Source organism: Hemiscyllium ocellatum, chromosome 2 (genome assembly GCF_020745735.1).
Source record: "Hemiscyllium ocellatum isolate sHemOce1 chromosome 2, sHemOce1.pat.X.cur, whole genome shotgun sequence".
Classification (NCBI taxonomy): Eukaryota; Metazoa; Chordata; class Chondrichthyes; order Orectolobiformes; family Hemiscylliidae; genus Hemiscyllium; species Hemiscyllium ocellatum.
The window spans coordinates 83,341,611-83,364,993 of NC_083402.1; the positions used below are offsets into that span (position 1 = coordinate 83,341,611).

Genomic DNA, 23,383 nt, shown 5'->3' on the forward strand with positions numbered 1-23,383 from the left:
CAAATGGCCTCCTTCTATGCCATGGATATTCTATGATACTATGATTCCATTTTTGAAGAGATCTGGCAAAATGCCATTATAATTTTGTTTAAACTCTGTCCTTTTCTTCTGAATGTTCAAACTTGGATCCACAAAATGTAAAACCCCTATTGAAACTGCAACAAGCACTTCAATGCAACAGCTAACAACAATTTAAATTACTTTGAATTAACTATGAACTTCAAAAGGAGTTGCATATGTGTAATGCACCCAAACCTTCTGATTGAACTCTAATACCCATAAAGAACATGAAAATTTCAGATTCCAATTTGTTAATTATGTTCAAGTATTTATACTAACATGACATACTGTTAAATCCCAGATTCAAGGGCGGCACGGTGGCACAGTGGCTGGCACTGCTCCCTCACAGCGCCAGAGACCCGGGTTCAATTCCCGACTCAGGAGACTGACTGTGTGGAGTTTGCACATTCTCCCTGTGTCTGCGTGGGTTTCCTCCCACAGTCCAAAGATGTGCAGGTCAGGTGAATTGGCCATGTTAGGTAAAGAGGGGAATGGGTTGGTTGCGCTTTGGCGGGGTGGTGTGGACTTGTTGGGCCAAGGGGTCTGTTTCCACACTAAGTAATCTAATCTAACTAGTATGCTTGAAGTAACTGTATGCTTTAAAAATGCCCTAGCACTATTTATGATTATTCATGGTGCTTATTTTAAAGTGTCTTGTGCTAGGTTCTAAAGAAATTCAATCATTTCAAATCATGGGAAAGTCAGACTTAACTGATCCTCTACATCTTTTTAATTCTTGGGTACCCTCTGCAGATGGCTCTTCGCATTTTAAGAGAAATAAAGCAGAAGCTGGTTAATAGTGAGGCATGCCAATTTGATTCTAATATAGTATGAAAATGATAATGAACACTAAGTTATTTAATACAAGAACAATATGTCCGTCTTTGCACAATTGTAGCACTTGCCTTCAAATCAGTAAGTTGTGGGTCCAGTCTCCTTTCAGAAACCGTACTCACTGTAACTGGTGCTGATTTTGAAATGTGAAGTTAAGGTTAGACTTCTGTCTAATCTCCCAGACGAGCACATATACATATAAACAGAACTCTCAGTAATGCTAAAACCCAGCCCTCAACGAATACTACTAAAAGGGACTACATTGTCACATGTTTCATTCTTCGCTATACGCAAATTGGCAACTGCATTTTCCAACACTCGGTCACATTAAATCAAGCCAAAAAATCCTTAATTAATTGTGAAGCACTTTCAGACATTCTGTGCAGTGATGCTGCATAAATGCAGTTTCTGCCCAAATGTAAACACATTGTACCATACAGGACAAATTTATGGTACCAGTAATACACACAAAATAAACCACAAATATTCACACTAACAAGTGTGGGCAAAACTACACAAAATGAATTAGGGTATTTGAATATTCTTTTCCTTCTGCCAGATTTGAAAATCCAACCAACAGCATCATGATCTTCTCACAGGTAGAGCAAAAAAAGCAGGGAATGAATCCACCCCAGCCATAAACAGTTTTACACTTCACTGGGTAGGCGCACTGGAAATTAAATCCCACTATTGCTGGAATCGGCACAAGTTAAAAACTGTATCAAACTACGCAAAACCTCCAATTTACCTAGCTAACAGAAAACAAGACCAAGTTTCTGTACTTAACAATAAGTTCTATTTATCACAAATAAAACAATTCTACCCACAGGTAAACAACTATGAATGCTGACATAGAACTCAACTACCTCAAAACTCTAACACCCTGCCATCAACATGCAAACATACAGATTTTTTTTAAAGTTGGTGTTTTAGAAGGAGAGAAAATACTGGAAAAAAAATTCAACAGCACCAGTTCTTGGATTGAATGGCTACTTTTTTGTTTCCCAAGCCCTTCAGCTCTCTGGTATTTCAAGTTGTTTCATTTCTTTACAGCAAACAGAAAATGACTGGTTCACAAAGTCGTAATACCTCTGACTTACTGGTTAAAAGCAACAGATTAAAAGACTGATGGGAGAAAAACAAACCACTTTCTTGAGCTTCAGGTATTTTTGTTAAAGAGAGTGGGTACCACTTCCCCTTCCAGAGGACAGAGTTTCTTCTTGGATCATTCACACCCACAAGCTGTGCAGCTGCCCATGAACCAGAGTTGTGATCAGAGTTATCCACAACTGATCATAATTCCATAAATCAGCTACTTGTTGCTGGCAGAATCTCACTTTGTATGCACACCCCAGTGCCACGTGATCTATTTTACATTATCCTCCACTGCTTAATAAGGCCCAGTGTAAACATGGCTTACAATGAGTTTCAATTTTCTTTTGAAGTACAGCAATTCTTTGCACAGTTCTAAGACTATCCTTTTTCCAATGCAGGCCACAATCAAAAATAAAGTAAATAAAAAGATACAATCTTTACAACAGATTAAGATTGTCCTTCCATTCAACACTCTGCTTTTAAAGGTATTATTGTTTAATAACTTGGTTGCTTGGATGACTTGCAATCAGTTCAGTGGGTTTCCGGTGCTACTGTCTGAAAATTACTTGCAGGTTTTAAAAGTAGACAACAATATGGCTTCACCATATGACTTGTACAAATTCAATATTCTTTTCTCAAACTAAGGTTATTGTGTATGTTGAATATACATTTTTATTTTGGGTTAACACCTCAAATTGACCCATTCAATTTGAGAACATACTTTGGGGTTTGTTGCAGTAAATTGCATTCATTCAACATTAGCTTGGAATGTTCTGTTTAATCCCTCAGTAGCTTCAACTCAAAAAAGGAGTCAAGTAACCCTCTGGCAATCAACTTTGCAGACTTTAGTATTTGGTTTTAAAGTATGCTGTAGACTGCAAGCCCAGATTATACTGGGGTAAAAGTGTTGAATACTTCACCTGATGAAGGAACAACATTCTGAAAGCTTGTGATTGCAAAAAAAAACTTGTTGGACTATAACCTGGTGTCATATGACTTTGTCTACCCCTGTCCAACAATGGCACGTCCACATAATGATCTAAAAATGAACAGAAGAGTTGAGCTGAATAGGTGAGAAATCAAGCATCCTTGACATCAGCATAAAAGCTGTCTGTAGCATCAAAGACTACTGGCATACATTGAAGTCAATAGGAATCAATTCACCTGGCACAAAGGATGATGGCTGTGGCTGCTGAAGGTCAAACCTCTCAGTTCCAGGACACTGCTACAGCATCTCCTCGAAGAGGCACAATCATCTTCAGCTGCTTCAAAGAACTTCCCTCAATTAGAAGGTCAGAAGTGGAAATGCTAATTGATGATGGCAGTGTTCAGTTCTATTCACAACTCCTTCAGATACTGAAGCAGTCCATATACCATTACAACATGACTTAGACAACATTCAGGCTTAGGCTGTTAAATGGCAAGTGATATTCACACCACATGTGTCTATCAATCAACATCGCCAACAAAGGAAAATACAAATTGCCTGATCCCTTGTGTGGATCCACAACATATTATTCTCGGAAACCATCGCAAAAGCACCCTCTGAATTCTTCCTTGTGACTATCTCTGCAAATCTGATGACAGTAAAAGTTGCTCATGATTAAAGTATTGCCTTTTTTATATACCCATATCATCTGCAGATTTATTTGCTGTCCCTGAGAATTACTGCCGTTAGGAAGCCTATGGACTATCCCCTATCAATGCCTTCTTCCTTGTTTTTATCTTCACCCATATGAATTCTACATCATTTCACCCCAGATCATTTCTTACTAATGCACTAATTTCATCTCACACTAACAAAGCGACCACACCACCATTCCTTTCCTGCCAGTCTTTCAAAAGGCCTCATGCCCTAGAATACTCAGTTACAACTTTGATCTTTTTCTAACCGTTTGTCTGGAATGGCAAGATGATCAGCCTCAGTAACCTCTATTTATGCTGTTAAATCATCCATTTTTGTTCCAAATTCTTTGGGCGTTCAAGAAAAGAGCCATTAATTTTGTCTAATTACCTCTGTTGCCCCTTTGTCTCTCTTTACCACTTTTAACGACCTTGTAGTTTTATCGCTGGACTGTTAATCCAGAGACCCAGTTAAAGTTCTGGGGATCTGGGTTCAAATCCCACCATGGCAGATGGTGGATTATGAATTCAATAAAAATCTGGAATTGAGCGTCTAGTGATGACCATGAACCCATTGATGATTGCTTGAAAAATCCAACTGGTTCACTAATGTTCTTCAGGGAAGCAAATCTGCCATCCTTACCTGTTCGAGCCGTGGTGTGAATCCAAACCCACAGCAATATGGTTCACTCTCAACTGCCTTCTGGACAATAATGATGGCCAAGCCAGCGATACCCTCACCCCATGAATAAATAAAAAAAATTATGTTTCTTCCTGTCCCACAATGGATATCACTGTCAAAATGGCTGCCCTGCAATGACGCCATATCATTTGGATTTGCAAGCCTACATTTTCTTCCTGCCAAACTTTACCCTTCTCTAACTAGTTTAAAGCCCATTCCCAGCTTGAATTTTTCAATTCAACAGGATACTGGTCTGAGTACAGCACAAGTAGAGCCTGGCCAACCAGACTAGCTCTTTTCTACCCTCGTCTAGACGGCAGTGTCCAATGAACCAAAACCAATTACACCACACCAATCTTGAAGCCATGTATTTAACTTTCACTTTAATTACATTATGGCAATCTGCCTATGGTTGAGGTAGCAATCCTGACATCAACTTGGATCAGTATTTAATTTAGCTCCTAACTGTTCAAAATCTTTCCGCAAAACCTCCATTCCAGTCTTATCAATGTCGTTACTACCAATGTGGATGAGGATTACAAGATATTTCCCTTCCCCTTCCAAGCTCTTGCCCAGCCCCAAGGAGATAGCAACATAGAAGTTAGGAGTAGCAGTGGACCATTCAGCCCTTCAAACCTGCTCAGCCATTCAACATGACCATGGCTGATCATCCAAATCAATACCCGGATCTTGATTTAGATGTCATTAATACTGGCACTGGGCAGATAATACAGCTTTCAGGCCTCCCAATTACAGTTGCATAGAATAGTATCTATGCCCCAAAATATACGGTCTCCCAAAACAATTACTTCCTATTTCATCCCCCAACTTGAATTGCTCCCTATATCTTTGTGTCATGACAGTCTTCACTCTCATCCATACAGGTTGCAAGAATCTCAATACTTGACTTGGGGAAAAAAAGTAGAGTGAGGCGGCAGGAGAATCGACATTTCGGGCAAAGCCCTTCTGGACTTGGGATCGCTGAGAGTTGCCCATTCAGTCTAGAGATCTACCTCACCAACATTCACACCCTCCTGTCTTTGATCATAAAGAAAGTTTGAATTACCTGATTTAAGTGGTCATGGGCAATCAATAAACTGGACAATGAAGCTCCATGAATAAATCCATACTAGGTGACAGACCCAAGCATAAGGACATATAAGAAAAAGCTGAAGCATTCACAGCCATTTTCAGTGAGAAGTGTTGTGCAGATGATCAATCTTTGACTCTTCCAGAGGTCCCCATCATTCCAAGTGATTGGTAGGAAGCCAATTAATTCCTCAAAATCAAGAAATTGGTGATTAACCTGGAGACAGCAAATCAGAACTCCTGTTATTCAAGCTGTACTACTGCAGATTTGTGCCCTGGCACTAGCCAACCCTCTGTTAAGCTCTCTCAGAACAGCTACAATTTTTTTTGTTTATTGCCAGAATTTATTGCTCATCCCCAATCGCATCCAGAGGGCAGTTAAAAGTTAATCACATTACTGAATCTGGAGTCGCATGTAGGCAAGCCGAGACAAGCACTGCAGATTTTCTACTCTAAAGGACATGAGTTAACCACATAAGTATTTATGAGAACTGACAACAGCTAAATGGTTACCACTGGGTCAGCTCTTTTCCCAAATGTTAAATGAATTCAAATTTCACCTCTGCCATGGCAGGATTTGAACCCACCTCCCAGGGTTCTACCTTGTTTGTCCAGTGACATTAGTACATGCCACCATCTCCCCATACACTGCCATGCCACTGAATAAAATAGAAAATTGCCCAACGTGTCCTGTCCACAAATGTTAGAGAGATATCCAAAACCTTTCAAGTGTTGTCCTATCAGCTGACCCTGAATACAAGTGGAGGAAGATGTTATTGAGGGTTAATCAGAAAACTGGCACCCCATGCATCAGCTTAAACATGTACCAGTGACACACTGTCAACAGCATATACCAACTAAAAGATACACTGCAACAACTAACCAAAGATTCTTCCATGCTGCATCCCAAATCTGCAACTTCTACCACTTAGAAAATCAAAAGCAGCATGCATGACAATAACACTTCCTCCACCTTATAACATATGCTGAACTGGAAAGACATCAATGTTTATTCATCATCACTAAATCAGAATCACGGAGCTCCTTACTAAAACAGTGGGTGTACCATCACTATTAGAACTGCTGTTCAAGGTTGCAACTCACCTTCTCATTTGCAATCAGGCTTAGGCAACAAATTACAATTACTTGCAGTAAGACTTCATAACAGAGATTTCTTACCTTTCTGACTTAGTATTCTGGCTCCTTATGTCATGGCCCTTAAACCCTGGCACCGAAAACATAAAACTGTTCCATTAACAGCCAGTTTCAAACTAGAATAAAATGCATAGAACGCTGGAAATATGGCATAATGAGGCATTTGTGAAACTCAGCTGGTCAGTCATCATAGACAGACACTGAGAAAGGCAGAGGCAGACACAGAGCGTTAAACTGTCAAGTTCATTGTGATTCTTATACTGGAATCTAAATGTTAACATTAACGTTTGCTCTCCACAAATGCTTCCACACCTGCTGAGTTTCTCCAGCACTGTTTGCATTTCAAACTAACATATGTGGGCGGCACGGTGGCACAGTGGTTAGTACTGCTGCCTCACAGCGCCCGAGACCCGGGTTCAATTCCCGACTCAGGCGACTGACTGTGTGGAGTTTGCACGTTCTCCCCGTGTCTGCGTGGGTTTCCTCCGGTTTCCTCCCACAGTCCAAAGATGTGCGGGTCAGGTGAATTGGCCATGCTAAATTGCCCGTAGTGTTAGGTACGGGGTAAATGTAGGGGTATGGGTGGGTTGCGCTTCGGCAGGTCGGTGTGGACTTGTTGAGCCGAAGGGCCTGTTTCCACACTGTAAGTAATCTAATCTAATCTTATTCACTGTTACCTACTAAACTTAAAGACTTTGTCTTTTAGCAAACAGGATCATCATGTCAAAAATCATCATTTTGGAATCAGACCTCCGTCCTGATTTCATGAGTTTACGTCAACAGTACTTCAGTTTTGTATCCTTAATTTTATAAATATGGCTTATAATAAACAAAAATCCTAGTACTATAAATTCGCAGTTTACTTTGGTTTGAAAACATTTTGGCAGAACAGTATCACACCTCTCCTCAAAAGACAGGAGTTTAACTGTACAATGTTTTTAAATTCAACTTTGTATTTCACATCCAATACACAAGAGCGAGCACAATAACGGACCTATAGATTTAAAAATATCACTTCCAAACTCCTTCATCTTTCCAACATTCTATATGTGTTAAAAGATAAAAACGACAACACTTTGATGTGATGTTTATAAATACTGAATATAACTGGCAAATTTTGCATCCTTCTGTTCTTTATTTTACTTAAAGGGTATGGAAACACGAGCTGTGGCAATAATATTTGGAAGAATAAGAATGAGCACCCTGCAATAACTGTCAGAAATGACTGGACATTCTGAGGCTCCTAGCTCTTTAAGACTAAATGCTGACCAATAACCTTATGGTGATCCTTGAAATTATGATAGAATTTCATAGGTATAACTAAAGGTGATTCCATTTTTTTGAGATTCCAAAAGGAGAATTAAGGAAAACATAATTTACCAACATACCCAAAGTGAGATTTTTCAAAAATCGTATTTACACAAGGGGTAGCTGGAATGTGGAACAAATTGATGGTTAAGGCTAACAGCATGAATGCCTTTAAAGAGAAGATACGCTTATGAACACATGGAATAAGTGGAAAAGAACAGAATATATGTTGACAGAGTTGGCAGGAGTTGAGTGGCAGAAGGCTTGAACGAATATAGGTAATGGCATAAACTATTTAAACAAAAAAGCTTGTTTCTGTTCTGGGAATTGTATAGAATTCCATGCAAACATGAACTGTTTGAATCAAAGGAAGCAATAGAATTTCATAAATCAATTTGTATTCTTCAATAATGCAGAGACTTTTAAACCAAAGTATTCCACATCGTTAAAGAAAGTATTGTCTGAAATGCAAATGTTCTTAATGGCTTGCCACATTTTTCTGCGCTACGTTAGACTTACAAAATGTTAAAATGCTCTGACATTAAAGTATTGGTTTTAGCATTTGAACATAATATCATAATGTAACTGGTTTTTTTTTAAAAAAAGGGAGAAGAGTTCACTCATTGAAAATACTAATTTATTATACAAGACATCCAAAGGAGACAGAGTAACCCCATTGATAATACTTTCTAACAGTTCAGAAGTTTCTTCCTGGAGGTTAATGCATGCATCCTCAAAGAAATTCCATACAATCCAAATTCATTATATCAAATGAATATTGCTGCAATTTACCAGAACTTAATAGCAAAGCATACCACAGCAGAATAGTTAGGAGTTTCCTATCATCTTCATGCTTTTTCAGTGACTATTAGCTTAATACAACAGACCAAACATACACTTTCAAACCAAGATGAAAATTTCCATTCCAGTAAAATATGGTACTGCAAGCATATAATATTTCAATGTAAACATCAATCACAACTAACTTTTCCATCTGACAACATTCCAAGTTTAGAATTGCTGCTGGTTTAATTAATAAGCTTAAACATGCATTTCTCATGCAATTTTTTGGAAATTAATTCAAGTCGATCAAGTGTACCTTCCATCAGAAACTTACCTTAAAGTCAAAAGCATGTTACTTTTCTTCAAGTGAACAGAAATGTGTTTTTTAAATTTGCAAATCGCCCATACAGTTTTCAAGTCTTAAATATTCAGCCTAGCAACATTTAATTTTAAATCAGAACCAACCCACGCTCATCGTAGCAGCCATTAATTAAAAAAAACTTAAAAACGATCACACCTTTGGATAAAATCACAGCTGAATTAAGATATCAAATGTTTTGAAGGAACTAATCTGGTGTACTACATTTTAAAACTGGCTGTGGTTAAAATGTAAAATCAAAAAAGGTTTCTCTATTACAAAGTACTGTAAAATTTGTAATAACATTCATTTACCTTATTGTACTCATATTTGTACTGTATTTTGAGTGTATCCATTGCTCTGATCATAGCCTGCATGGCAGTGAAGATATTCTGATAAACCAGTTTTGTGAAGCCTCGTTTGTCCTCATCCGAGTATCCTGTACCATGGATGATTCGCATCTGTTTGATGAATGTGCTCTTGCCACTTTCTCCTGTACCTGAGAAAAACAAACAAAAGTACAGGGTCAACAATATTGATTTCTACCTGATAAAGGTTCCTAACAATTAGAAGGTATTAAACAAAATGAAATTAAATCAATGGCTAAAGCCAATTACAAGAAAATAAGTTAACACATTATTTTGTGGCTATGAACATAATATGCTTTCTTAAAAGTGTTTAAAGCCGCTCAAGTCTTGAATGACAAACTAGCAAATTTTTTTTCCACATGAATGTGTATTAATAGTTTAATAATTTTAAATCTAACATCTATGTTTGTTTACCATATTCTTCATTTGTTTTGATAGCTACTTAAAATGAATGGATTGTTCAAATCTGTAAACTTCTAACATGACATTATTTTAATTAACATTGATAAACTATTAATTTGGTTGGGATTTTGAGTACTTTTATATGCATTTTAATATTCTAAATGTAAAAACTCAAAACCTGGACATTTAATGGCATTGCCATCACTTGCATCTCCCACTATCAATATCCTGGGGGTTCATCATTGACAAGAAACTGAACTGGACTTGCCATATACTGTGGCTACAACGGTAAGTCAAGAGACTAGGAAACCTAGAGCGAATAACTCGCCTAACTCCCCAAAGCTGGTCAAACAACAAAGCATTGGTCAGGAGTATAACAAACATTATCACAATTCTGAGCCAAATGGAAAATGGAAACAATTATTCTAAGTCAAAAAGAAATTCCAGTATGCTCCCAAGTTGATTCATGGGTTTTATAAAATTACTCTTGAGCTTAAAAGCTCAAGAAGTAAAGACATGCAGAACTATAAACAAAAGTTTCACCTTCATCAGAACTTTATGTCAAAGATCAAATGGAGGAAAGACTAATCATTGAGTACAGAGGTTTCCACAACTCTATTTTTTGGTAGCACCCTGCTTCTGTCTTTTGGACATTTATATCTTATATTCACCTTCCTCCCTTTTCTAAAGATCTGCATTTTGTAGTCCCTCTGAAAACAGAAGGGGTCAATCTTGTTGGTTTCATAAACTTGAAAAAAATGTGAAGTTTAAAATATTCACTGAAAACAAAAAAAGTGCTGGAAATGACAGAACAGGTAGCAGCCGTTGAAAAGGAGCAAGCTAAGGATTTGAGTCTATATGGACTATTCAGAGCTGATGTGAAGTGTCCAGTATCTACAGTAATTTGCTCCAATATTGTGTTTAAAATATTCACCTCTGCCTTCAGCCATATAGAAATAGTTTGTCTCAAATAGATAACACCTTCAAGAGTTTTTACTTCATCCATAAATCAAAGCAAAAGGAGGCCTATTGTGGAATTGCCTTAACATGTTCTGTATGCTTGAATCCCTGACAACTTTAACAAATGGCTTTCAGACCTCTCAGCAGCTTCTGATGTAAAAGGTCTTCTTCCTTCTCACTTTCCTGCCATTGCTCCAGGCTTGAAACCCTCTTGGATAAAGCCACAGACTTTTCCAAGGGTTCATAAACTAACCAAGAGTTCCCTACTTATGAGCAGAAACCATAAACATCCTTCTGTCCTCTCCCACCAGATTTCTCAAAGCATGCGGATTTAGAATTAAAAATCTTGCTAAATTTGATTTTATCCCTTTCACCTTACCATGACTAAAATAAAAGGAAATCTCCAGAATGATTTTACAACCAAAGTATCACCACCTTGAGTCACAGTTACAGCATGTTTTGTTTGATCTCGTTAATTCTTGTTTTTTGTCATAAATCTCTATAAACATAAGAAAAATCCTTCAAGCATGTCTTTCAACATGCATAATTGCCGATTTGTTTTAACTTCATTTTCCCATCTGCCGCTTATATTCGTTGAGAGACTCCATGCTAGCCTCAAATATACATAATGAATCTACATTTTGGATAGAGAATTCCAGATTTTTGCTGACAATACAAGGATAGGTGAAAAAGTAAGTTGCGAAAAGGACACATGGCAATTACGTAAATGGGCAAAGATCTGGCAAGTAGAATCCATTGGGATAGGGAGAATTTAAAAAAGCGTATTATCTAAATCAGGTTGTAAGTTTGCTAAGCTGGTCGACTTGTTCTCAGATGTTTTGGTACTATGCTAGGTAACATCACCAGTGAAAATGTGTTGCTGGTTAAAGCACAGCAGGTTAGGCAGCATCCAAGGAATAGGAAATTGAAACATCACCAGTGAGCCTCCGAAGTGGTGGTGTTCTGTCCCGCTCACTATTTATTTATATTGGCTTGTTGTGGTGGGTGATATCATTTTTGGTTCTTTTTTCTGAGAGTTTGGCATTCAAACTAGAACTCCATTAACAAACATATCGATTTGGACCCCATTTACCAACCGCTCAGTAGAACAAACAAAAGTGATATCACCCACTACAACAGACCAAGACAAAAAGCGAATGGGACAGAACACCAGCACTCCATCGGAGGCTCACTGATGATGTTACTTAGCATAGTGACGAAACGTCTGAGAACAAATCTACCAGCTCAGTAAGTAAACTTACAACCTGAGCTACAAATCCTCTCCAAAATTTCAAATATTATCTAAATGGTGTGAGATTTCCCATCTCCGAAATGCAGACAGTCCTGTGTGTCCTACTGTATGTGTCATAAAGATTAGAATACAGATACAACAAGTTATTAGGGAAACAAAATGTTACTGTTTCTTGCAAGGAATTGTTTTAAAATGTTATGCTCCAGCTATACAGAGCATTAGAATGTCTGGAACACAACATACACCACTGATCCCCTTAAGCAGGGATGTAAACACATTGGAAGTAGTTAGGAAACAGATTTCCCGACTAACATCTGGAACGGGCAGGTTTTTTAATGAAAGAGTTCACAGGCTAGACGTATTCACTGTAATTCAGGAGAGGCGACTTGTTCTAACATATATCGTGAGAGATCTTGACAAGGATTTAACTCTTTGAAAGGGGATCAGAATTTAAAACAGAGATGAGCAGAATTTGTTTACTCTAAGAGGATTGGAAGTAGTTTCCCTAAAATGTAATGGAAGCAGCATTTTGTAATATTTTTAAAGGCAGAAGTAGACAGATCCTTGGTGTGCAAGGGATGAAAGTTTATGGGTAGATTAAGGTTGCAATTCGACCAGCTCTGATCTCATCAAGTGACAGAGCAGGATCAAGCAGCCAAACAGCCTCTTCCTCCTCCTAACCAGTGTCTGTATGACCAGGAATAGTTTTCTCTCTTCTGCATGTCTTCAGTTCAAGAACTGGTCTCCAAAAATAGCTCTTTGATTTTGAAACATCACTCAAATCTTATTCCTTACATCTGAACTAAACTGCAGCTGCAATTGAAAAAGAAAATAGTGCAAGTTTCACATGTTTGTCAATGTTTAGTTTTTTTTATATAATAGTTATGTGGAAGCAGCAGTTACCCAACATTACAACAGATGTGTCAGGAAATTGCAACATGTTCTAAAAAGCCATTTTCAGTCAATTACTTTAAACTAGTTCAAAGAATAAAAAGTATCTGATGAGACACAAAATAAAACTCATTTTTGCCTTGGATTTTACAAGTCATGACTGCAAGTGGTATGCATCCTACCAAAATAAAAATGCTAATTTTGGTTTCACACAACTTCTCCTGAGAGATTACATTATTTGCAATCAGCACTTATATTATTTGTCTGAACACAAATTGGACTTTAAATAATTGGTGTTTAAATGATCTAATGAATTAGGTCCAATATTCATTTTTAACAACTACTTATATTTATGGAATTGCCTTGAATAGGACAATTCTCTAGTACAAAGGGTTCTTGCAATAGCAAATATACATTCTAAACTCACCACCTTGCATACAGAGTTGTTATAAAGTGGAGACTGCTCTGGCCACTAAAGTCATTGGTCATCCAACAGATGAACTCAGTTCAATAAGGCAATACGAAATACTAAAACAGTATCGTGAACTGTGTAAGCATCCCCAAATGGTTGACAGATATGAGTCAAGAAGATTAAACTACAATGAAGACAACAGCTACATTCTCATGCCTTTACTATCACTTGCACTCAGAGTTTGACAAGAGAAAAAAAAAGCCCTTCAGCCCATCAAATCTGTGCTGATCAAAAATAAACAAACACCATCAAAAGAGCCGAGTTCCAGTTAGGAGGGGAGAATGAGAGCCGTTAGCATCAAGGAGCCCTCGCAAATTGGAATAGATGGCTACCAACTGGTTAGAATCATATCTGCATATAGGATAATGATCATGGTTGTTGGAGGTCAGTCATCTCAGCTCCATGATTTTCTCAGGGTAGTATCCTAGACCCAAACATCTTCAGGTGCTTCATCAATGACCTTCCCTCCATTATAAGTGGCAACTTTCATTTCAGCTGTGGTAACGCAGCAAAGGGGACAAATGCCTGACCACCAGGTCCATGGTCTATGACAGACCACTTAACAAGGAGGACTATAAAGTTAGACATTTCCTTTGTTTCTTCATTTTCTACCTTTATATTCTACATTTTGGCTTATTTCCCTGTGTTTTAAGACAGTGTCAGAGAGTGTCGACATGATATAACACTTTTCACTGTTTTTTTTAATAAGAGTGTGACGGAATACTCCCCAATTGGTTGTGCAACTCCAACAGTAAAGAAGCTTAATATCATCCAGCACAAAGCAGCACATTTGATTGACATTATGCCCACAACATTCATTCCCTCCACTACGCAATAGCAGCATTGTGTACTATCTATACGATCCTTAGAGAACCCTTCCCAATTTCTCAACCACTTCCATACAGGACAAGGGTAGCCGATGCATGGAACACCGCACCTTGCTATTTCTGCTCTCAGTCCTGACTTGGAAATACATCTCCATTCCTTCACTGTCACTGGGTTAAAATCCAGAAACTCCCTTCCTCAGGGCATTGTGGGTTAGCCTACAGCACATGGATTGCAGCAGTTCAATAAGGCAGCTCACCATCACTTTCTTAAGGGCAATTAAGGATAGGCAATAAATGTTGAACAGACAGCAATTCCCACATCCCATAAAAGAACATACCTGCTAAGTTAACACTCACTCTCCACAGACGTTTGCAAAATCTACTGAGTATTTCCACTATTTTCTGTTTTCATATCTTCAACTTAACATGTAGGGTTTCCATGATTCTACACCGGGTTGCAAATTTGTTTTCAGTCTCAACTGAAATACATACCAGATTCATTTGGCAAGTAAAACTTTATAAGTAGTATATTTTTCTTCTTCCTTTCTACAAAATTTCACTCCACAAACCCTGTTTTTTTTTATTTTTTGTCTGGATATCTTATTCTGTTTCCATTAGCACAAACTGCTGATTTACAACTGAAAGGGCTTGGCATTGAGTTAACTGAATGAACTGCTACATTTGATGTATTTATGGAATGTTGAAATGCATACAATACTCAATTTAAGAAAGAGACATCAGAACAATGTTCTTCTAAGTACATGAAGCATATGATAGACTTTTCCACAGTCTCACAAAGCATGGGTTAGCATCATCACCTAAACCTTTGCGGTAAGGCTCAGTGCATGCGAAATCAATTGTTTCTTGACATTGCGTTGGGCCAAAATAGTATTGCTACTCAGTACTTTAATTCACTTCTCCAAACTTTTCTCAACAAACCACATCCCACTCCCAGATTCTCTTTTCCCATGTTTGAGTCCGTTGGAGCAAATGTGTCAGCTAAACTGGCAGGAGCTTGGAATAATATACAGCAACTCAAGTGTTGCTGGAAAAAAAAACATTTTATTAAACCAAATGACACTACAAATGTTAATAATGCTCCACATTTTCTTCATTTTCTGGTCTCTGCTTTCAAAACCTACACTCACTTCACTTGCGTAGGATTGATACTGTTACCATCTGTTTGGCTACTTGGTACGCTACTCTTCACACCATAGAGTTTTTTTAGCTGTATTGCCAAGTTCCTGAAGTCAATCTAACACTTTAGTCAACCTACATGTGCTCTTTTTTAATGGCATCAAAGAAGCTGCACACTCCTTTCATCCCAGCTGGCACCTGATCAATGTCAAAACAGAGTACTGAGGAAGCAGTACAGACCTGAACTGGTAACCTTTGTTGTTGGCGTAATACAGTGTATGAAAGGTAAGGAGTTTCTTGTTCATCTCAGTTAATTCTGACGGTAAATATATATTGCACAAATATATCAAATATTGCTAAATTGGAAAAACAATTAATCGCCAGTAGACAAATGCTCATTTTTAATCTCTTTATTTATTGTTTATTCAATCTTCACCATTTCTTCCCAATTCTATCTCACGTCAAGTCTCCTTCCAACTCAACTTATTGCCCTTACTGAAAGCCTCGGCCTGCATTTATTCTTCTTTAGACCTTCCATGTGTATGTCTCTCAGGTTGATATCCAAGTCTAGGGCATACCCACAGCAGAAAGTTTCTTTCCTTTGAGAATCCAATCTGCTGCAGTCCCACTTGTTATTTGATGGAATGCAATTAATTCTTAGTCACACCATTATAAGAATCCAGAATCACATTAGTTTAGCAAACTCAGGATCCACTACGTTCAAAAATTATCTATTGCTGTTTGCTACTAAATTTTTCATATGGCAGCTAATTTAATTGTAAACATTGTACCAGCACCTTCAAGTTTCCCTCCAAGTCGCACACCACCTTGGCATGGAATGATATTGCTATTTCTTCACTGTAGCTAGGTCAACAACCTAATGAAGCACAACATGCTAATGAGACTATTAATCATTACAGTGATGCAACATCGCATGATCTTGCTCTCTTTTCAGCTCTGTGGCAAGATGAAGCCAAAGGTAAGCAGCTTCTAAAAGTAAATGGCTTCCCTCCCTTTGCAGACTCTAAATATTCTTCAATATGACAGTGAGACCAAGAATATATATCTAACAAAGCTCTAGTATTCCTATATCACACCAACTGCATCATTTTAAGAGGCCACTCACCACTATCTTCTCCATAGGCAATTAGAGATGGAGAACATCACTGAAACCCCGTGAAAAAAATAAACAAACTAATGAAGGCTTGGTGTTTGTTTACTATAAGGTTTTGCACTGCCAGTAAGAAACTGCTGCTTTATTAGAAGCTATCTAATAGTGGTCTGTCTTACTTATACAGAATACCTGAAACAAGGTAAGCTATGATGTAGGCCATGTCTTTGTAGGTTTAATTAAGACAGTACAGTGCGAGGTATCTGTTTGAATTCATGATATAAAGTTCCCAAAATGTTTTTTATTTAAAAACTACAATGCCATGCAAGCACTTTGAGAAAAGAACATATAAAATGAAATCTCTACATGGTGTTTTGAGAATTATTATTTAATATTAGGAAGTGGACTTCAGAATACAGTCATTAGGAAATGTTCTTGACTGCTCATTCAGAGGAAACACTTAAAACAAAAACAATTTGCTGTGCAATTTATATTTATTAGCTTTACCTTTTTAGAGGGTCTGACACAACTAAAGTCTACTGACAGTTCACTCAAGTGCTTAAAAATGCACTGATCCTAAAATATTGAATCAACATCTCAGGGCTTACTTAACTATTGTAAATGTAGTTACAAAATGCAATATATAACTTAGAAGACAGGAAGATATAACTCCTGGTACTTTATACACAATCCCAACTGTTCAGACATTGAACACTGAACCTTCTCTCACGCACAGTTTTAGGTACAAAATTTCTTCCAAACTATATTGTACTTTTAGCCTTCCTGGAGCAATATCACTCAAAACACATTTTGAAAAAGACCCAACATGAACATGGACAAGTGGAAGAAAACTGCCATCATTAAACAATACTGAGGCATAATCAGCATAAGTCAAGGTAGTGAGAATTTAGACATATTTTCAGGCATAGATCTTTTTTTCTTAGTGACACTGAATATGAGACGATGTAAAATGATGCAGATGTCAAAGTAGAACTGCATCGTTTTTTTCCCCGTAGTAAAACATATCAGCCTCATTTGGTAGAAGTTACATAAAGTGCATATCCTACTCAGTACGGAGATTATTTATCACTTGGAATAAATGGGTTTGAAATGAAAATTGCGCTTATAATTTGAAATATTATTAAATTCTATTATGAACTCACAAGAAACAGCCTTTCTTCTACTGGGCTGTTAATGAACTGACTGTAAGATAAATGCCTGATGATAGAGGTCACATGTCTACAATAAGCCAAGAGGCACATCAGTACAATATTGTATTTCTATCTCAAATGAACTCAGCACCAAGTCCAGGAGGCTGTAAAGTGCTGAATTGCAAGCTGAGACACTATTCTTGAAGGCTGAAAACTCAAGTTGTGTTCCTTGAAATTTAGAAGGTTAAGGGACACTTTGCCCACATTTCTCAGGGTATTGCAGGGAACTGATACAGAATCAGACAAAGTGCTTCATGGCTTGCAGAGTCAAGTATGAGGAGGAATAATAATATATAAATTCGAGAGCACTTTTCAAGCTGAAATTAAAATGCATTTTGACAACCACAGGTGATTGAAGTTCAGCATTTTCTTCAGAAAGAGGCATTTGATGCTAGATTAATGATAAATATAAATCTTAGATTCACGGACTTTTATTAATCAAAACTAATGAGAGATTTGGAGCAAAGTCTAATATCTAGGAGTTGGCTTGGAGATCAATCCATTCCTATTCTGATAATACCTATACAATTTTGTTACCTCCTCCAACAAAAATTTTATGTCCTCAAAATTTTGATATTACATGTACATAAATAAGAGTCAAATATTCCAGCACACTCTTAACTTGAGCCTTGTAGTTAGTTGACAGATTTGCAGATATGAGTTATTCACAATAGAATTCATAATCTCATACTTGCTTTTATGGCCATAGTTTTAACATGACCGGTCCAATTCCATGTTTCGTCAATAGCAAAATTGACCCCAGAATGTTCATAATGTGGGTTCAGCAATGGTAATACCATTGAATTTAAATGGGAGATAATTATTGCCTGGCATTTAGTATGGTGTGAATATTACTTTCCAAGTGGGCAATAAAAATCTGGTCATTGATGATACAGCTGAAAATGATTGGGCTCAGAACATTAATCATGAAGAGTTTCCACAGGGGTGTTCTGGAACAGAGGTTCATTCCAAACTTCAATCTTCCTACTCCCATCTCAATACCAGTTTTGCTACAGCCCCCTAATGTTATACGGTCTTGATGTTGAAGAAAGTAATTTTCAACTCATCTCCAGGTTTTGATACTTTTGACCATTTTAAAGACCAGAACTGTAATGAGGTCAATCGCTGATCAGCCTTGGTGGAAACCAAATGGAACATCAATTTGCATGTTATTCTGAAATAAGTGCCACTTAATAACAATGCTGAAATTACTTCCATGACTTTGCTGTTGACCCAAAGGACATTAAAGGGACGGTATGTGTTCTGCTTCTTGTGAATGGAATGAATGTGCTACTGAGACTTTATAAAGCTCTGGTTAGGCCTCATTTGGAGTACTGTGTCCAGTTTTGGTCCCCACACCTCAGGAAGGACATACTGGCATTGGAACGTGTCCAGCGGAGATTCACACGGATGATCCCTGGAATGGTTGGTCTAACATATGAGGAACGGCTGAGGATCCTGGGATTGTATTCATTGGAGTTTAGAAGATTAAGGGGAGACTTATTAGAGACGTACAAGATAATACATGGCTTGGAAAGGGTGGACGGTAGGAAATTGTTTCCATTAGGCGAGGAGACTAGGACCCGTGGACACAGCCTTAGAATTAGAGGGGGTCAATTCAGAACAGAAATGCGGAGACATTTCTTCAGCCAGAGAGTGGTGGGCCTGCGGAATTCATTGCCACAGGGTGCAGTGGAGGCCGGGACGCTAAATGTCTTCAAGGCAGAGATTGATAGATTCTTGTTGTCTCGAGGAATTAAGGGCTACGGGGAGAATGCTGGTAAGTGGAGTTGAAATGCCCATCAGCCATGATTGAATGGTGGAGTGGACTTGATGGGCCGAATGGCCTTACTTCCACTCCTACGTCTTACGGTCTTATGGTCTTATGGAATGGCAAAGATTTTCGGTAAGACAGGGGATTCGGAAAGTTTTAAAAACCAACAAAAATATGACCAAAACAAAAAAAGAGGGGCAGAAAATAAACTGCTAGGGGCATCCTGCATGTAATATCAAGATGGACAGCAAATGTATAAAAAAGGAAGAAAGAAGCCAAAGTCAACGTAGGTCCCTTAACGAATGAACCTGGAGAAATAATACTGGGGAACCAGGAAATTGCAATGGAGTTGAATAAATGTTTTGCATCAGTCCTCACAATAGAAGACACGAATAACATACCAATAACACTAGATATTCAAGTGGCAGAAAGGAGTGGAAACAAAACAAATAGCAATGAGTAGAATAAAAGGAGTTTGGCAAACTACGAGGAATAAAGACCAATATGTTTCCCGGATCTGATGGGATACATTCTAGGAATTTGAAGGAAGTAGCTACAGAAATAATGGATGCACAGGAAGTAATCTTCCAGGATCAGAGAACTGCCAATGTAACACGCTTATTTAAAAAGGGAAGGAGACAAAAAGAACAGACAACTATTGGTGAGTTGGCTTCATGTCGGTTATTGGGAAAATGTTAGAGTCTAATATAAAGGATATATTGGCAGAGCATTTAGAAATATATAATATGGTTAAGCAAAGTCAGTATGATTTCACGAAAGGAAAATCACACCTAACAACTTTCCTAGAATTCTTTGAGATGGTAACAAGCAAGAGAAATAAACAGAAAGCAGTGGATATACTGCATTTAGATTTTCAGAAGGCTTTTGAAAAAGGTACCCCAAATCAGGCTACTTAGTAAGATAAATCCTCAAGGTATTGAAGATAATACATTCATACAGAGGATTGGTTAACTGATAGAAGACAGAGTTGGGATGAGAGGATCATTTTCAGGATGGCAACCTGTAACTAGTGGTGGGCCACAGGGATCAGTACTGGGGCCATTAAACACAATATATATTAATGACTTGGATGAGGAATTGACGTACTATTGCCAAGTTTGCAGGTGACACAAAAAACAGTAGAAAAGACATGTAGTGAGGCTGAAACAAAGACTTTGCAGAGAATAGAAACATGTTAAGAAAATGCACAAAACTCTGGATAGTACAATATAAGGGAAAAATATGAGGTCATGCACTTTGACAGGAAGAACAGGGGAGTTGAATATTATTTATATCCAGAAAGCTATGGAACAGAATGATTTGGAAGCCCTCATCACAAAAAGTTAACATCTATGTCGAGAATGGCACAATGGCTGAGTGGTTTGCATTGCTGCCTTACAGCATCAGGGACTGAGTTAGATTCCAACTTTGGGTGACTGTCTGTGTGGAGTTTGCATGTTCTACCTATGTCTGTGTGTTTTTCTTCCAGATGGTCCAGTCCAAATCAAAAAATGTGCAGGTTAGGTTAATTAGCAATGCTAAATTGCATGTAGTGCCCACGGATGTGCAGACTAGTCGGATTAACCATGGGTAATGTGGGATTACAGGGATAGGTTGGGAGAAGATCTGGGTGGGATGCTCATTAGAGGGTTGATGCAGAGTCAATGGGCTGAATGGCATCTATGCGCCAATGATTCTATGCTCAGCAGGCAACAGGGAAGGCAAATGGAATGCTGGCCTGTATTTCAAAGGGAATGGAGTACAAAAGTCAAGAGGCTTTACTAAGACTATACACAGCTGGAAAACTGTTCACAGTTTTGGGCCCCTTACCAAAAGAAAAAATATACTGACATTAGAGGAAATCCAGAGAAGCTTCACTGGGCTGATGCTGGGTATATCGGGACTATCTTACGAGTAGATTGGGCTTGTACTTGTTAGAATATAGCACAATGAAAAGCGACCTTCATGAAACATACAAGATTCACAAGGTAGATGCAGAAAGGTTACTTCTCTTTGTGGGAGAGTCTAAGACCAGATGGCAGATTGCCAGGACAAGGGAGTCACACATTAAAAGCAGAGGAGGAATTTCTTCTAGCAGAGAATAGTGAATCTGTGAAATTATTTAATGCAGAGAGCTGTTGAGGTTGGGTCATTAAGTATATTCAAGGCTAACATAAACAGATTTCTAAGCATTCAGTGAATCAAGAGTTATGGAGAAGAGGCAAGAAAGTGGACTTGATTATTGTCAGATCAACCACGATCTCCCTGGAGGTTAGAACAAAGTCAATGGGCTGACTGGTCTACTTCTCTTCCTATATTTTATGGTCTTAAATATCCACTTGCGGGATAAATGCCCATGTCACAGCTTTATTGGAATAGTTTACCTAGAGTTGCAGCAAATGAGCATGACAGAGGAAGAGCATTACAGACAGTGAGTCAACCAAAGGCATTACCTGATAAACTGAGAATGAGAAAAATGCTGAACAGATGCTAACAGGAAGCATAAATAGATGAAAGCGGCTGTGACGGGAGCAACTCATATCAGACAGGACCTGCGGTGTGTGGTGGGTAATGAGCATGGATGTGAGTGTTCATGTTTTGAAATTGTTAAACTCAACAATGTGTCCTAAAGGCTCGCTGGAGCACGAGAGCAGGCTTGAATGGAAACGTTGGCATGGGACAACGGTGCTGTGTTGAAACGGCAGGTGACTGGAAGATCGGGGTCATTTTATGGACAGAGCAGAGGCATCCTGTGAAGTAATCATCCCAATCTGCATCTTGTTTTCCCAATGTAGAGGAAGCAGCATTGGCAGCATTTAATGCAGTAGACTGAATGAAGTGCAGGTAAATTATTACTTGGTCTTGATGCTATGCCTACAGCCTTAGATATCAAGCAGGGAGGAGGTAAACAGGCAAGTGTTGCACCCTCTATCAGGGAATCCTCGGTTCAAGAAAAAGATAGGTCCAAAGCCCCTTGCAGAAGGTGGTGTCATCAGGATAGGTGTGATGACGAGGGAGAAATTGGGAGAATGGAATGGAGTCCTTACAGGAAACAGGATACGAGGATGTAGTCAAGATGACTGTAGAGTTGGTGGATTTGTAATGCATGTCGACAGCCAGCCTATCCCCAGAAATGGAAACAGATGTTGGCCATGGGGACACTGGAGTTTCTATCGAAGGATAGAAACTGGAAGCAAAATTAATAAATTTCCAGTTGTGGATGAGAGAGGGTAGTAGTACAGATAATGTCACTGATGTACCGGAGAAAGAGTTGGAGGAGGGACACAAGTAGGATTAGAACAATGCATGTTCTATGTAACCTGCAAAGAGGCAAGAACAACTGTAAATAACTGTACCCATGGTTTTAGTTGAAGAAAGTTACATGAGTTAAAGGAGAAATTATTCAAACGGAGGACAAACTTGACCAGGAAGATGGTGATAGATGTTATGCATTCAGGTTTTATTCCAGGAAGAAGCAAAGAACCCTCTGAACAACCTGATGGGGGATAGACATATTCAAAGAGTACACATCCATGGTGATAAGGAGGCAGTTAGAACCAGCCAATGCAACAAAGGTTCGATTTCATGCCATGCTCGAAATTCAATGAGGTGGGGACGCAAAGAGATAAAACAAATTCCTTTGCTAAGTACAGATCATTTAGCATGAGATACTAGTCCAGAAGGTATGGTAAATAGCCATGAAGACTTGGGGTTAGAGGAAGGGATGGAGTCAAAAGGGAGAGGAGGAGAGGAAGATTCCGGGGGGGGGGGGGCGTGGGTATCTCTGAATTGTTGCAGCCTGCATTCCTTAATACCTCAAAAGGAAGAGAAAATATATTATTGAAGCTTTGAAAAAGTTGAAAAATGAAGCAGAACTGGCAGCAGCACAACTCTGAGATAACAAGAAGTGGTACCATTGGACAGAGGGGCCAAGGTCGTGCCATGTGCTGCCACACACTCTCACAGTGTGAATCTCAAGATGCAGCGAGAA

The 23,383-nt window shown here is 38.4% G+C and overlaps 1 protein-coding gene across 4 annotated transcripts in view; it reads right to left on the bottom strand.

The window, feature by feature from the left end:
• LOC132823904 (guanine nucleotide-binding protein G(q) subunit alpha) overlaps positions 1-23,383 on the bottom strand; it is a 211,835-nt gene that overhangs the window by 111,624 nt on the left and 76,828 nt on the right. For all 4 annotated transcript variants that reach the window (XR_009645612.1, XM_060838036.1, XM_060838024.1 and 1 more), the window contains exon 2: positions 9,302-9,486. Coding sequence is in view for 3 of the 4 variants with exons in the window: in XM_060838036.1 (XP_060694019.1) it covers positions 9,302-9,486 (185 nt within the window). In the remaining variant the exon portion in view is untranslated. The remainder of the gene's footprint in view (positions 1-9,301; positions 9,487-23,383) is intronic.